Source organism: Hemitrygon akajei, chromosome 17, assembly GCF_048418815.1.
Source record: "Hemitrygon akajei chromosome 17, sHemAka1.3, whole genome shotgun sequence".
NCBI classification, from domain to species: domain Eukaryota; kingdom Metazoa; phylum Chordata; class Chondrichthyes; order Myliobatiformes; family Dasyatidae; genus Hemitrygon; species Hemitrygon akajei.
The window spans coordinates 91,087,451-91,104,559 of record NC_133140.1 but is presented as its reverse complement, the minus strand read 5'-3'; the positions used below and the strand labels follow the sequence as shown (position 1 = coordinate 91,104,559).

At 42.7% G+C, this 17,109-nt stretch overlaps 1 protein-coding gene across 1 annotated transcript in view; it reads right to left on the bottom strand.

Moving 5' to 3' along the window:
- The window catches only part of utp4 (UTP4 small subunit processome component), a 90,550-nt gene that overhangs the window by 39,316 nt on the left and 34,125 nt on the right, over positions 1-17,109 (bottom strand). Inside the window, exons 6-9 of the mRNA XM_073070543.1 lie at positions 13,577-13,748; positions 13,406-13,497; positions 12,645-12,741; positions 978-1,042 (exon numbers count right to left, since the gene is read on the bottom strand). Coding sequence (XP_072926644.1) covers positions 978-1,042; positions 12,645-12,741; positions 13,406-13,497; positions 13,577-13,748 — 426 coding nt within the window. The remainder of the gene's footprint in view (positions 1-977; positions 1,043-12,644; positions 12,742-13,405; positions 13,498-13,576; positions 13,749-17,109) is intronic.

Sequence of the window (17,109 nt, the reverse complement as noted above, 5' to 3'; positions counted from 1 at the left end):
CCGTAGCTTGTTAAGCAGCCTCATGTGTGGCATCTTGTCAAAGGCCTTCTGAAAATCCAGTACAAAACATCAACCGACTCTCCTTTGTCTATCTTGCTTGTTGTTTCTTCAAAGAATTCTAACAGATTTGTCAGGCAAGATTTTCCCTTAAGAAAACCATGCTGACTACAGCCTATTTTATCATGTGCCTCCAAGTACCCTGAGACCTCATCCTTAATAATCGACTAACATCTTCCCAACCACTGAGGTCTGACTAACCGGCCTAAAATTTCTTTTCTTCTGCCTCTCTCACTTCTTGAAGAGTGGAGTGACTTTTGCAATTTTCCATTCTTCAAGAACCATTCAAGAATCTGGTGATTCTTGAAAGGTCATTACTAATGCTTCCACTATCTCTTTGCCACCTCTTTCAGATCTCTAGGGTCCAGGTGACTTATCTACCTCAGACCTTTCAGTTTCTCAAGAACTTTCTCTTTAGTTGTAATAACTTCACAATCTGTTCTTGCTACATAGCCCTCCATTGCTTTATCATCCACATGCTTATTTAAGTGTTTAGACCATATGGCATAGGAGCAAAATTAGGCAATTGAGCCAATTAGGTCTGATCCGTTATTCCATCATGGTTAATTTATTATGCCTCTCAAACCTATTCTCCCCGTAACCACTGACACCCTTATTAATCAAGAATCTATCAACTTCCACTTTAAATATACCCAATTACTTGGCTTCCAAGATTTCTTAAATGTCCCCAATGCATCTGCCTCTACCACACACATACCACTCTGTGTAAAAAAAAAAACAACTTACCTCTGACTCCTCCCTTAAACATTACTCCAATCTTAAAATTATGTCTCCACCTATTACCAAACTCATCTGGATAGCCAAGCTGGAATCACTTCAACTTAAATGATCACTACATTAGATAAACAGTTTGTAAAATATCTATCATTACTTTCAAACCCAAAAGATCACCCACACACCTTGGATTTTAACTCCAACAATTTCTCTGGCTTCTTGCTGATTGGTAGAACATCCCCAGGAACGCCTAAGGTAGAACACAAGAGAATTAACAGTCTGCTTATTAACCTTAGGTTGAAAATGAATATGAAGAGCTGAGGTAGGATTGTGATGAAGATACTGTTCATTGGAAGACAAATACCAACACAGACAACAACCAGTCGATGGTAAGAACTGAGCAGGTCGAGCAGGATCCTTGGGAGGAAATAGATTGTTGATATTTCAGGTCAAAATTGTGCATCTGCTGCAGATAAGGAAGTGCCGACCTGAAATGTAACAATTCTTTTTCTCCTGTAGGTGTTGCTCAGTCTGCGGAACTCCTTCAGCAGATTATTGTTCCACATTCCAGCATTTGTAGTCTCATACCCACCAACTTGGACAGCTCTTTACTATGTAGTTTCCACGCTACCTGATGATGGAAAAACGGATAAACTTGAACACGCAGCACTGCATAGTGGGAAACTGTTGTACTCGGGGATAAAATAGAAACACGAGTCTGGCCCAAACATGGCCAAGCTCAACTCAACTGACCCAACCCCCAATAATCTGGTCCTGTCACACATGGAGTGAAGCCATACTCTTGCACGATCTAGAATCACTGTACAATTTTATATATTTGTAAATTCAAAGGTTGTTCATCCAGTGGAGAAAATGGCTAGTGACTTTCCACAGAGATTTATTTAGAGAGTTAATGCTTACTTTAGTCTATTATTAATGATCTAGATTTAGGGGTTCTACATTGCAGGAGGAGGGGATTATGGGACGCATGAAAGTGGAGCATAGTTTTAGCAGAGAGCAGCATGAATTCAATGGGCATGAATTCTATGACAGAAGCAGGAAATACAAGTAGCATCAGGAAACACATCCACGGGCTGCCTGAAACTGCACAGGTAAACTGTACACATGCTGGACTCAAACCAAAAGTCAAATAAAAAGAATGTGACAATATGAACAGCAAACTCCTCCCTCTCTCATTCTCCCTTACACTGAATGGGTTGACTGACTTTGCTAATCAGGTTTATACCTGGCTTTTTTTTTTGTTTTAAACATAATCCTACAGAACCTAGGCCTCTGTAACTCCCTCTGCAATTGGATACTTGACTTCCTAACTGGAAGACCACAATTGGTACGGATGGGTAATAATATCATCTCCTTGCTGATAATCAATACTGGAGCACCACAGGGGTGTGTGCTGAACTCACTGCCCTACTCTTGGTATACCCATGACTGTTTGGCTAGACATAGCTCAAATACCATCTACAAATTTGTTGATGGATCAACCATTGTTGGTAGAATCTCAGATGGAGATGAGAGGGCGTACAGGAGTGAGATACACCAGCTAGTTAAGTGGCATTGCAAAAACAACATTGCACTCAATGTCAGCAAGGCCAAGCAGCTGATTGTGGAGCAGGAAGGGGAGAACAATGTAATATGAACCGATTTTCATAGAGGGATCAGAAGTGGAGAGAGTGAGCAATTTCAAATTCCTGGGTGTCAAGATCTCTGAAGATCTAACCTGGTCCTAACATATCGATGCAGCTATGAAGTATAAAGAAGGTAAGACTATATTCCCTTAGAACTTCGAGAAGTTTTGATTTGTTACCTGAAACACTTGAAAATTTCAACAGATTTACCAAGAGCATTCTGACAAGCTGCATCACTGTCTGGTATGGGGGAGGGGTCTGCATAGGATCGAAAGAAGCCACCGAAAGTTGCAAATTAGTCAGGTTCACCTTGGGTACTAGCCTCCATAGAATCCAAGACAGGGGAGGGGTTATCCAAAGAGGGGATTTCACTCAGGTCCATTGCCTGAGCAGAAAAGGGAGCAACGGGTCACTTCAGCGAAATAGAGTTTTAACCAGCAACCAATCCAAGTTTAAGATTGATTAGCAGGAGCAAATTAAAGGAAGACAGGGGCAAACGCAGCATCCATTATCTGAGTGGACGGATTAGAAGTGGTCATCTTGAGGTTTAGCTCTTTGAGGCTTTATGGAAGAGAGGCTTCAGTCAGAGAAAACAAAATCAGAAAAGCTCAAAGTTTCTTTTCTTCTTCCCTTCCTTATATGCCATGCAGGACAGTTCAATGCTCCTCTTGCAGGATGTGTGAAGGAATGGAGGTGACTACAACTGCCAAGAACAGAGGGAAGACAAGTGAGTGTGTTTCAGGCACTGAGTCCGGTTCTGCAATGCAGAGGGGATGAGGGGAGAAAAGGCATGTTGTAGCGACAAGGGATTAATTCCTGGATGGTATGTTGCCTCCCAATGCCAGGGCTGGGACATCCTGGAGTCCTCAGCATTCTTAATGGGAGGGTGAAAAGCCAGAGATGTGGCCCAAACAACACACACAATATGCTGGAGGAACTCATCAAGCCAGGGAGCATCGAGGGAAAAAAGTACCGTTAACGTTTCAGGCCCAATCCCTTCAGCAGGACCCGAGTGTCAGGGAGCAGTAGTAAGTGCCAAAGGAAAAAGTGCTAGGTAAACGCAAAGATCAGGTCACAGATCTGTCAGTGGGTGAGCATCTGGGGGACAGTGACCACCACTCCCTGGCCTTTAGCACTGTCATGGAAAAGGATAGAATCAGAAAGGATAGGAAAATTTTTAATTGAGGAAGGGCAAATTACCAGGCTATAAGGCTAGAACTTGCGGGTGTGAATTGGGATGATGTTTTTGCAGGGAAATGTTCTATGGACATGTGGTCGATGTTTAGGGATCTCTTGCAGGATGTCTGGCATAAATTTGTCCTGGTGAGGAAGATAAAGAATGGTAGGGTGAAGGAACTGCGGGTGACAAGTGAGGTGGCGAATCTTGTCAGATGGAAGGCGGCAGCATACATGAGGCTTAGGAAGCAAGGATCAAATGAGTCTATTGAGGAATATAGGGTAGCAAGAAAGGAGCTTAAGAAGGGACTGAGGAGAGCAAGAAGGGGGCATGAGAAGGCCTTGGCGAGTAGGGTAAAGGAAAACCCCAAGGCATTCTTCAATTATGTAAAGAACAAAAGGATGTCAGGAGTGAATGTAGGACCGATTAAAGATAAAGGTGGGAAGATGTGCCTGGAGGCTGTGGAAGTGAATGAGGTCCTCAATGAATACTTCTCTTCGGTATTCACCAATGAGAGGGAACTTGACAATATGATTGAGGTTGAAGTTCTGGAGCATGTTGGTATTAAGGGAGAGGAGGTGCTGGAGTTGTTAAAATACATTAGGACGGATAAGTCCCGGGGCCTGACAGAATATTCCCCAGGCTGCTCCATGAGGCAAGGGAAGACACTGCTGAGCCTTTTTCACATTGTTAAAGGCTATTGGAAAAGATTCTTAGAGATAGGATCTATGGGCATTTAGAGAATCATGGTCTGATCAGGGACAGTCAGCATGGCCTTGTGAAAGGCAGATCATGTCTAACAAGCCTGATAAGAGTTCTTTGAGGAGGTGACTAGGCATATAGATGAAGGTAGTGCAGTGGATGTGATCTACGTGGATTTTAGTAAAGCATTTGATAAGATTCCACATGGTAGGCTTATTCAGAAAGTCAGAAGGCATGGGATCCAGGTAAGTTTGGCCAGGTGGATTCAGAATTGGCTTGTCTGCAGAAAACAGAGGTTCGTGGTGGAGGGAGTACATTTGGATTGGAGGGTTGTGACTAGTGGTGTCCCACAAGGATCTGTTCTGGGACCCCTACTTTTTGTGATATTTATTAACGACCTGGATGTGGGGGTAGAAGGGTGGGTTGACAAGTTTGCAGACAACACAAAGGTTGGTGGCATTGTGGATAGCGTAGAGGACTGTCGAAGATTGCAGAGAGACTTTGATAGGATGCAGGAGTCGGCTGAGAACTGGCAGATGGAGTTCAACCTGGAGAAGTGTGAGGTGGTACACTTTGAAAGGACCAACTCCAAGGCAGAGTACAAAGTAAATGGCAGGATACTTGGTAGTATGGAGGAGCAGAGGGTTCTGGGCGTACATGTCCACAGATCCCTGAAAGTTGCCTCATAGAGAGATAGGGTAGTTAAGAAAGCAAGTTATTTAGAGGAATAGATAGAGTGGACAGCCAGCGCCTCTTTCCCAGGGCATCACTGCTCAATACAAGAGGACATGGCTTTAAGGTAAGGGGTGGGAAGTGCAAGGGGGATATTACAGGAAGGTTTTTTTTTACTCAGAGAGCAGTTGGTGTGTGGAATGCACCACCTGAGTCAGTGGTGGAGGCAGATACACTAGTGAAATTTAAGAGACTACTAGACAGGTATATGGAGGAATTTAACGTGGGGGGTTATATGGGAGGCAGGGTTTAAGTGTCGGCACAACATTGTGGGCCGAAGGGCCTGTATTGTGCTGTACTATTGTATGTTCTATGTTAAGGTGGGTTAGTCACCTGGACTAATGGACTACATCCCAGAGTCCTGAGAGAGGTTGCTGAAGAGGTAACGGTCATGATTTTTCAAGAATCACTTGATTCTGGCATGTTCCTGATGGAGTGGAAAATTGAAAATATCAAAAGAAAAGAAATTAAAGGTCAGTTAGCCTCACCTTAGTGGTTGGGAAAGTGTTGGAGTCTATTATCAAGGATGAGTTTTCAGGGTACTTGGAGACTAAAGATAAAATAAGTCAAAGTCTAAAAGTGTAATGGGAAATCTTTCCTGACAACTAGCAGAGTGGACAAAGGAGAGGCAGTGGATGTCATTTACTTGGATTTTCAGAAGGCATTTGATAAGGTGCCACAAGTAAGGCTGCTTAACAAATAAAATCCTATGGCTTTACACGAAAGATACTGGCATGGATAGAGGAATGATAGAGGAGGCAGTGAGAGGGAATAAAGGGAACATTTTCTGGTTCTCGGGGTCTCTCTACCCGCCATCACAGACATCTACATTACACGCAGCATCCGTAAAGCAAACAGCATTATGAAGGACCCCATGCACCCCTCATACAATCTCTTCTCCCTCCTGCCGTCTGGGAAAAGGCACCGAAGCACTCAGGCTCTCACGACCAGACTATGTAACAGTTTCTTCCCCAAGCTATTAAGACTCCTCAATACCTAGCGCCTGCCCTGACACCCTGCCCTATTGTCCTGTTTATTATTTATTGTAATGCCTGCACTCTTCTGTGCACTTTATGCAGTCCTGGGTAGGTCTGTAGTCTAGCGTAGTTGCTCTGTGTTGTTTTGTTTTATTACGTTGTTCAGTCTAGATTTTGTAATGTGTCATGTAATACCATGGTCCTGAAAAACGTTGTCTCATTTTTACTATGTACTGTACCAGCAGTTATGGTCGAAAATACAATAGAAGTGACTTGACTTGATTTGGCTGCCAGTGACTAGTGGTATTCGTCAGGGGACGGTATTGAGACTGCTACTTTTTCACATTGTTAAAAGCAAGGAGATAATGCTGAGCCTTTATAAGACACTAGTCAGGTTGCACAGAATATTGTCAACAGTTTTGGGCCCCAAATCTCAGAACAGATGTGTTGTCATTGGAGAGAGTCTAGAGGAGGTTCACAAAAATAATTCTGGGAATGGAGGGGTTAATATCCAAAGATTATTTAGCAGCCATGGGGTTGTACTCACTGGAATTTAGAAGAATGCATGAGGATTTCATTGAAACCTACTGTATGTCAAAAGGACAAGATATAGTTGATGTGGAGAGGATATTTTCTATGGTTGGGGTATCCAGAACCAGAAGGCACAGCCTCAAAATTGAGGGGTGACCTTTTAGAACAGAGGAAAGGAGGGATTGTTTTAGTCAGAGAGTAATGAATCTGTGGAATGCTCTGCCACAGACTGCGGTGGAGGTCAGGTCTGTGGGTATACTTAAGGCAGATGTTGATCGTCTCCTGATCGCTCAGGGCATCAAAAGAAGGCAGGTATATGGGGTTGAGTGGGATCCGGGATCAGCCATGATGGAATAGCGAAATAGACTTGATGGGCTGAGCGGCCTAATTCTGCTCTTTTGTCATATGGTCTTATCTGAATGTGTGCAGTATTCGGAATTAGGTAGATGAAAGTATGACGTTGTAGGCATCACTGAATCATGGCTGAAAGATTACAGCTGGGAGCTTAATGTCCAGGGATGCACATTCTGTTGAAAAGATAGGCAGGAAAGCAAAGGGGGGCAGCATTGCTCTGTTGATAAAAAAAAATCAAATCATTAGAAAGGCGTGACGTAGGGGCGAAAGGTGTTGAGTCATTGTGGATAGAGCTAATGAACTGCAACAGTAAAAAGACCCTGATGGGAGTTGCATACAGAATTCTAAACAGTAGTAAGGATGCGGTCTACAAATTACAATGGGAGATGAAAATGCATGCCAAAAAGGCAATGTTACACTATTCATGGAAGATTTCAATATGCAGGCAGATTGGGAAAATCAGGTTAGAGCTGGATTCCAAGAAGGGGATTTTCCAGAACGCCTACAAGATGTTTTTTCAGAACACCTCATGGTTGAGGATCAGCTATTCTGGATTGGGTGTTGTGCAATGAACGAGAATTGATTCAAGATCTTAAGATAAAAGATCCTTAGGGACAAGTGATCATAATATGCCGGAACTCACCCTGAAATTTGAGAAGAAGCTGAAGTCAGAGGTCTCAGTATTACAGCAGAGTAAAGGGAATTACAGAGGCATGACAGAGGATGAGAAAATCTGCAGGCGAATTGGCCAAAATTGATTGGAAAGTAACACTGGTAGGGACGAAGGCAGAGCAGCAACAGCAAAAATTTCTGGAAACAGTTCTGAAGGCACAGGATATATGCATCCCAAAAGTCAAAACCAACATAAAAGCTAAAGAGAGGGCATATATCAAAATTTAGTGGCAAGGTAGAGGATTGGGAAGCTTTTAAAATCCAACAGCAGACAACTAAAAAAAGGTCATTAAGGTAAAGATGCAATACAAAAGTAGCTAGCCAAAAGTATTAAAGCAGATACCATAAGTTTCTTATAACATAACGTGTAATGAAGAATCGACAGTAGATATCCGACTGCTGGAAAACAATGGAGTAGTAAGACAGGATGGCAGACGAACGGAATACGCATTTTGTATTAGTCTTTGCTGTGAAGGATGCTAGAAGTATGGTGGAAGTTCCAGGTGTCAGTGGTCATTAACTGTATGAAGTTACCATTACTAGGGAGAAGGTCCTTGGGAAACTGAAAGGTCTGAAGGTAGATAATTCACCTGGACCAGATGCTGTACCAGAGGTGACTGAAACTTGTGTGTAACGATCTTTCAAGAATCACTAGATTCTGGAATGGTTCCTGAAGACTTGAAAACTGCAAATGTCATTCCACTCTTCAAGAAGGGAGAGAGACAGAAGAAAGGAAGCTAGAGGCCAGTTATCTGACCTCAGATGCTGGATTCTATAATTAAGGATGAGGTCTCAAGGTACTTGGAAGGCACATAAGTTGTAGTCAGCATGGTTTCCTCAAGGAAAAATCTTGCCTGACAAATCTTTTAGAATTCTTTGATGAAACAACAAGCAAGATAGACAAAGGAGAATCGGTTGTTGTTGCGCACTTGGGTTTTCAAAAGGGTTTTGATATGAGGCTGCTTAACAAGCTGCAAGCCCATGATACTAGAGGAAAGATTCTAACATCAATAAAGCAGTCACTGATTGGCAGGAGGGAAAGACTGGGAATAAATGGAGCCTTGTCTGATTGAATACTGGTGTTCTACTGGGGTCTGTGTTTGGACTGATTTTGTTTACGTTATATGTCAATGATATAGAGGATTGAATTGATTGCTTTGTTGCAAGGTTTGCAGACAACATGAAGGTAGGTAGGGGGCAGGTAGCTTTGAGGAAGTAAATTGGCTATAGAAGGATTTAGACAGATTAGGAGAGTGGGCAAATCAGAGAACAGGAGAACAGACAAGTTAGAAGAATGGACAAAAAAAGTGGTGGATGGAACACAGTGTTGAGAAGTAAATGGTCTTGCACTTTGGTAGAAGAAATGAGAGGTACATGAAAATGGCTTGTCATATGATGAGAGCTCAATGGTTCTGGGCCTGTATTCTCCAAAATTCAGAAGGATTATGGATGATCTAATTGAAACTTATCTAATGGTGAAAGGCTTTAATAAAGTGGATGTGGAGAGGATTTTTTCTATGGTGAGAGAGTCTAAGACCAGACAACACAGCCTTAGACTAGAGGTGCATCCTTTTAGGATAGAGATGAGGAGTTATTTCTTTAGCCAGAGAGTGGTGACTCTGTGGAAGTTTGGGCTCCTCATCTAAGAAAATATGTGCTGGCATTGGAGAGGGTTCAGAAGAGATGATTCCAAGAATGAAAGATTTATCAGATGAGGAATGTTTTATGGCTCTGGGAATATACTCACTGGAATTTAGAAGGATTTGAGGGGGGTGGGATCTCATTGAAACCTTTCGAATGTTGAAAGGCCTAGCCAGAGTAGATGTAGAAAGCATGTTTTACATGGTGGGGGAGTCTAAGACAAGAGGCCACATCATGCTGACTAAAGTACCTTCCTGAGTTAATCCCATATTCCTCCATCTTTACTATCCAAGTACCTGTCCAAATGTCTTTTCATTGCAAATATATTCACTTCTAACACTCCCTCTGGCAAATAAATCCATATACCCACCACCCAGGTAAGAAAAACCTACCCTTCAGTTCCCTTTTAACATTTTCTCATTTCTCTTTAAATTTTGACTCCTTTCAACCGCTTCACTTTAATTTCTGAGAGCCACAGATGGAGTACTTTTGTGAACTGAATTAATTTTCAATGTTTCAGAAAAGACTTCTACAAGAAAAGCTCACAGGTCTGGAACTCACTTCTGTACTAACTGAAGATGAATCAACTCCAATTTTAAAATCAAATTGTGTTAACTGAAATTAATTAATGAGTGATTACTAATGAATGACTATTTTGTGTCAGCGTTCATAGTGGAGGATACGTCTAACATGACAAAGAGAGATGTTATGAATGCGATGGGAGCGGAGGACCTTGATACAATAGCTATCACTAAAGAGGTAGTGCAGAGCAAACTTGTGGGCCTGAAGATAGACAAGTCCCTGGTCATGATGGAATGCATCCCAGGGTACTGAAAGAAATGGCAGAAGTTATAGTAGAGGCTTTGCTGATGATATACCAAAATTCTCTGGACTCTGGGCAGGTTCCAATGGATGAGAAGATGGTGAATGTCATGCACTGTTCAAAAAAGGATGTAGGCAAAAGGCAGGTAACTATAGGCCAGTTAGTCTAACATCTGTAGTTGGGAAAACTTGAACCTATCATTAAAGAAGAAATAACAAGGCATCTGGAAAGAAATGGATCCATCAGGCAGATGCAGCATGGATTCAGCAAAGGAAGGTCCTGTTTGACAAACTTCCTGGATTTCTTTGAGGAAATAATGAGCGCAGTGAATAGAGGGGAACAGATGGACATTATTTACTTGGATTTCCAGAAGGTGTTTGATAAGGTGCCACCAATATCACCAATATCACCAAGACCAAGGAGATGGTGGTGGACTTTAGGAGATCTAGGCCTCATATGGAGCCAGTGATCATTAATGGAGAATGTGTGGAGCAGGTTAAGACCTACAAGTATCTGGGAGTACAGTTAGACGAGAAGCTAGACTGGACTGCCAACACAGATGCCTTGTGCAGGAAGGCACAGAGTCGACTGTACTTCCTTAGAAGGTTGGCGTCATTCAATGTCTGTAGTGAGATGCTGAAGATGTTCTATAGGTCAGTTGTGGAGAGCGCCCTCTTCTTTGTGGTGGCGTGTTGGGGAGGAAGCATTAAGAAGAGGGACGCCTCACGTCTTAATAAGCTGGTAAGGAAGGCGGGCTCTGTCGTGGGCAAAGTACTGGAGAGTTTAACATCGGTAGCTGAGCGAAGGGCGCTGAGTAGGCTACGGTCAATTATGGAAAACTCTGAACATCCTCTACATAGCACCATCCAGAGACAGAGAAGCAGTTTCAGCGACAGGTTACTATCGATGCAATGCTCCTCAGACAGGATGAAGAGGTCAATACTCCCCAATGCCATTAGGCTTTACAATTCAACCGCCAGGACTTAAGAACTTTTTTAAAAGCTATTATTAATGCTTTTTGAGATAGTGATTTAGATGCATATCATATTTTTTACTGAGTTAAGTATTGTATGCAATTAGTTTTGCTACAACAAGTGTATGGGACATTGGAAAAAAAGTTGAATTTCCCCATGGGGATGAATAAAGTATCTATCTATCTATCTATCTACATAAAAGACTTACCCATACACTAAGGATGCATAGAGTTGGGAGAGATGTATTAGTATGGATAGAGGATTGGCTAACTAATAGAAAGCAGAGAGTTGGGATATATGGGTGTTACACCAGTTGGCAATCAGTGGTGAGTGGTGTGCCACAGGAGTCTGTGTTGGGCCCACTACTGTTCACAAAGTACATTAATGATCTGGAAGAGGGACTGAGTGCAGTGTATCTAAGTTTACTGATGATATTAAATTGAGTGGAAAAGCAAATTACAGAGTCTACAGAGAGATATGGATAGGTTAAGTGAGTGGTCTGATAGATGGAGTACAATGCTGGTTAATGTGAGGCCATCCACTTTGTAAGGAAAAATGAAAGAGCAGATTCTTATTGAAATGGTGAAGAACTGCAGCATGCTGCTGTGCAGAGGAATTGGGAGTGCTTGTGCTTGAATCATAAAAGGTTGGCTTGTAGGTGCATCAGGCTATCAAGAAGGCAAATGGAATGTTGGCCTTTATTGCTAGAGGGATTGAATTTAAGAGCACAGGGGTTATGCTACAAATGTACAGGGTACTGTTGAGGCCACACCTGGAGTAGTGTGTGCAGTTCTGGTCTCCTTACCTAAGGATATACTGGCTTTGGTAGTGGTGCAGAGGAGGTTCACCAGGTTGATTCCATTCCAGAGATGAGGGGGTTAGACTAAGAGGAGAGATTGAGTTGTCTGGGGCTGTACTTGCTGGAATTCAGAAGAATGAGAATAGATCTCATAGAAACATGTAAAAGTATGAAAAAGGTAGATAAGATAGAAAGGCAGCAAAGTTGTTTCCATTAATAGGTGAGACTAGAACTAGGGGACATAGCCTCAAGATTCAGAGTAGATTTAGGATAGAGATTAGAAGGAATTGCTTTTCCCCACAGAGTGTTGAATCTGTGGAATTCTCTGCCCAATTAAGGCTACCTCATTAAATATATTCAAGTCAAGGTTGGATAAATTTTTGCATAGTAGGGGAATTGAGGGTTATCAGGAAAAGGCAGGTAGGTGAAGATGATTCCATGGCCAGAACAGCCATGATCTTATTGAATGGCAGAGCAGATTCGATGGGCTAGATGGCCTACTCTTGATCCTATTTCTTATGTACTTAAGTGATTGGGGAAAACATCAGATATGTGGAATTGGTCACATATTAAAATGTCCCAGGATTGCATTTTAGCCATTGAGTCAAGGGATGTAAACAATTGCACACTGTGTGATTCTGGGTCTCCCAGTTTTCAGGACCACCCTGCACCCCAGTACATAGGTGGACTATTGGCTTTACCCCACACATCTGTTTTTTTTATACAGTGCCTCAGATGTTTGTTTTTAATTAACTGTACCGACAGCAAATTGAATTGTTCTCAGTACACAGGCCAGCTATCCACAACATGCTGTTCATTCTCACCTCTAACATGCGAGCTGCCCAATCTCCATAACTCAAGCCGCACTGGGAACTGAAACAAGAGCAGATTTTCCTTTTGGCTACAGCACACCAAGTTTCGCTGTGGAGAAAGAATGGATTTTTAGTGCCATTCAACATTCTTGTCTCCCTCACATGATCATCTTGTACCATTCCCAATGGTGGAATGTCTCTCAGCATTGACAATTTGCTCATCTTTTAACCTCTTCAACTTAGTGTCAACAATATACCAGCTCCAGGATGATTCTTTCTTTCTGTTTCTCTTTCAAGAATTCTTCTTAACCTCAAGGACCTGAGTCTTCTCAGGTTTTGCTGTTAGCTGATCCCTGACACATGATGCTTCAATCCAAGGCAACATAATTTATCCACCCAAACGAAACTAGGTTGACTACGTCATGGCCATTCCTAAATTCACACTTACTGATTTCACAAATCACTGCCCAATAGTTTGGGATAACAAATAAAATTTGCCCTCATAGAATTTAATTAGAAATAAGTAAATAAGCAACTTCCTTTTTCAACTTACAATTTTTGATGTACATGGAAATTATGTCTTCACATATGGAAAGTTGCTACATGGACAGATTTCTAGGAACACAACACCCATCCTAATACAAGGGGTTCAATGTACTATCATGCACTGTTACACTGTATGCAAGGCACATTACACAGCATCTTCAATCTAGCTCCTTCCTAAAGCTTCTTAATGACCATGCAAAAACCACTTGCAGGCAATTAGCACTTACATGTGGAAAGAGAACCTTGCGAAGAGCAGTTTCATATGACTTGGTTTCCACTTGATCCATCAGAGGGCGAATGACAAGCTGGGAATCCACACCTAATCCAGGGAAAGAGAGCAGTTTAAGAAAAGCTTCATTGTTACCCAACCACGCTAAGGTCTTTATCTATCAACTTACCTCCAGAGACAAGAGCAGACATGGCGTGAACAATAGCCCTCACATCGTGTGAGTGATGCTTAAATGTCTTCGTACGAACCCACTGAGAGCCAGCAACTTCTGATTTTACATCAAGCCTCTGGAATTGGACAACAGTTCCCTCGGCCGTCCCTACAGCAATGCTGTCCTCAGCCTACAGAGACCAAAGTTCCAAACACAATAGAGCCTCAAGTGAGAGCCTGGACAATGATCCTGCCTGTGTGCAAATTAAGTAGCGAGGTGGAGCATGTAAAGAAAAGTGCAAAGTCTAAGGCACATATATACAGCTAGGGTGTCTGAGACGTCTGCACAATACTGTACCAATTTTATGAATTGGACTGTACTGCAGTCACAAAATTAAAAAAAAAAAATCAAGACATATGTGAGTGATAATAAAGCTGATTCAATACAAGTCTCTATTGTGGACTGGGAGTGGGAAGGGGGCAAGGCAACTTTTAACTCTTGAAAGAAAGGGGGGCATGTCTGCAGGGTCAGTGTTCTGTTCTGGAAGTCGTGCGTGGGCTTTCCAGGAGACTACCAATCTCCCTGATGGCCACATCTACACCAGGTGCAAGATGCAGCTCGATGACTTTCAAGTTGTTAGGGAAAGTGAAGCAGTAATAGACAGGAGCTACAGGGAGATAGTAACCCCAAGGCTACAGGAGACAGAGAAATAGGTAACTGTCAGGAGAGAGAAGGGAGAACAGCAGATAAAGGAAAGCACCCCTATGGCGCCCCTTCAACAATAAGTATGCCACTTTGAGTACAGGGGGGGGGGGGGGAGGGGGGAAGAGAGACAACAACCTACCTGGGGGAAGCAACATCGGCCATGCCTCTGGCACTGAGTCTGTCCCTGTGGCTCAGAAAGGTAGGGAACTGATGAGGGTGGCAGCAGTGATAGGGAACTCTACTGTTGGAGGTGGGGGGAGAACAGATATGCAATTCTATGGAAGCATAAAGGAAACATGTCTGGTAGTTTGCCTCCCAGGTGCTAGGGCCCAAGATGTTTCTGAACACACCCACCATATCCAGAAAAAGGAGGAGGCCCTGAAAACAGAATACAGGGTATTAGGAAGGAAGCCGAGAAACAGGACCTCAAGGGTAGTAATCTCTGGATTGCTGCTTGTGCCATGCAACAGTGAGTAGAAGAATAGAAGGAGGTGGCGGATAAATGTGTGGCTAAGAATTGGACCGGGGACACAGATTCAAATTTCTGGATAAATGGACCTTTTCTGGGGCAGGACCGCATAAAAGCCAAGGAAAAGGAAGTTGAATGATTGTGAAACTTTTAAAATCTAACAAAAGGCAACTAAAAAAAAGGAAAAGATGAAATACAAGGGCAAACTAACCAATAATATAAAGCAGAATACTACAAGTTTTTTTTCAGTTATATAAAAAGTAAAGGGAGGTGAGAGTTGATACAGGGACCACTGGAAAAGCATACTGATCAGTAGTATTGGGGTACACAGAAATGGCAGATGAACTAAATGGGTACTATGCACCTGTCTTCACTGTGGAAGACACAAACAGTGTGCCAGAGGACCATGAGTGTCAGGGAGCAGGAGGCAGTGCCATTGCTATTACAAAGGAAGAAGTGCTAGGCAAACTCAAAGGACTTAAGGATAAATCACTTGGACCAGATGGACTACATCCCAGAATTCTGAGAGAGGCTGCTGAAGAGATCACAGATGCATTAGTCGTGATCTTTCAAGAATCACTGATTCTGGCATGGTCCTGGAGGACTGGAAAATTGCAAATGTCACTCCACTCTTTAAGAAGGGAGGAAAGAAAGGAAATTATAGGCCAGTTAGCCTAACCTCAGTAGTTGGAAAAGTACAGGAGCCTATTATTGAGGATGAGGTTTCCAGGTACTTGGAGACGAATGACAAATTAAGTCAGTCAGTATGGTTTCTGTAAAGAGAAGACTTTCCTGGCAAACCAGTTAGAGTTCTTCAAGGAAGTAACAAGCAGGATGGACAAAGGAGAAGCAGTGATAGATAGATAGATAGATAGATAGATAGATAGATAGATAGATAGATAGATAGATAGATACTTTATTCATCCCCATGGGGAAATTCAACATTTTTCCAATGTCCCATACACTTGTTGTATCAAAAACTCATTACATACAATACTTAACTCAGTAATAATATGATATGCATCTAAATCACTAACTCAAAAGCATTAATAATAGCTTTAAAAAAAGTTCTTAAGTCCTGGCAGTTGAATTGTAAAGCCTAATGGCATTGGGGAGTATTGACCTCTTCATCCTGTCTGAGGAGCATTGCATCGACAGTAACCTGTCGCTGAAACTGCTTCTCTGTCTCTGGATGGTGCTATGTAGAGGATGTTCAGGGTTTTCCATAATTGACCGTAGCCTACTCAGCGCCCTTCGCTCTGCTACCGATGTTAAACTCTCGAGTACTTTGCCCACGACAGAGCCCGCCTTCCTTATCAGCTTATTAAGACGTGAGGCGTCCTTCTTCTTAATGCTTCCTCCCCAACACGCCACCACAAAGAAGAGGGCGCTCTCAACAACTGACCTATAGAACATCTTCAGCATCTCACTGCAGACATTGAATGACGCCAACCTTCTAAGGAAGTACAGTCGACTCTGTGCCTTCCTGCACAAGGCATCTGTGTTGGCAGTCCAGTCTAACTTCTCGTCCAACTGTACTCCCAGATACTTGTAGGTCTTAACCTGCTCCACACATTCTCCATTAATGATCACTGGCTCCATATGAGGCCTAGATCTCCTAAAGTCCACCACCATCTCCTTGGTCTTGGTGACATTGAGACGCAGGTAGTTTGAGTTGCACCAAGAAGGCATTTTCAGAAGGCATTTGATAAGATGCCACACATGAGACTACTTAACAAGATAAAATCCTATGGCATTATAGGAAAAATACTGGCGTGAATATAGGAATGGCTGACAGGCAGAAGGCAGCTTGTGGGAATAAAAGGGGACTTTTCTGGTTGGCTGCCAGTGATTAGTGGTGTTCCTCAAGGGTCAACATTGGGACCACTACTTTTCTCATTGCTTGTCAATGATTTAGATAATGGAATTGATGGCTTTGTGGCAAAGTTTGCGGATGATACAAAGATAGGTGCAGGCATAGGTAGAGCTGAGGAAGAAATATGATTGCAACATGACAAATTGGAAGAATGGGTTAAAAACAAAAGGGGGCAGATAAAATAGCGTTGGGAAATATATGACAATGTATTTTGGTAAAAGGAACAATAGTGCAGACTACCAGAGCAGGCGACGGAGTAGTGGGAGACAGAGTAGGACGGCTTTGGCTCGTGAGGCTGAGGATGAGCTTGCTCCCAGTGAGGTAAGGCCGGGTAGGCTCCATTAATTAATCTAATTAACTTAGAATTAGGTAATGGAGGCAGCAGTTAGGGCAGTCGGGTGCTCTGTTTGCAGTGGGAAGTCAGGGTGAGCACAATTGTCCTAGATGACCACACCTGTAAAAGGTGCATCTAGCTGTAGCTCCTGACAAACCGAGTTAAGG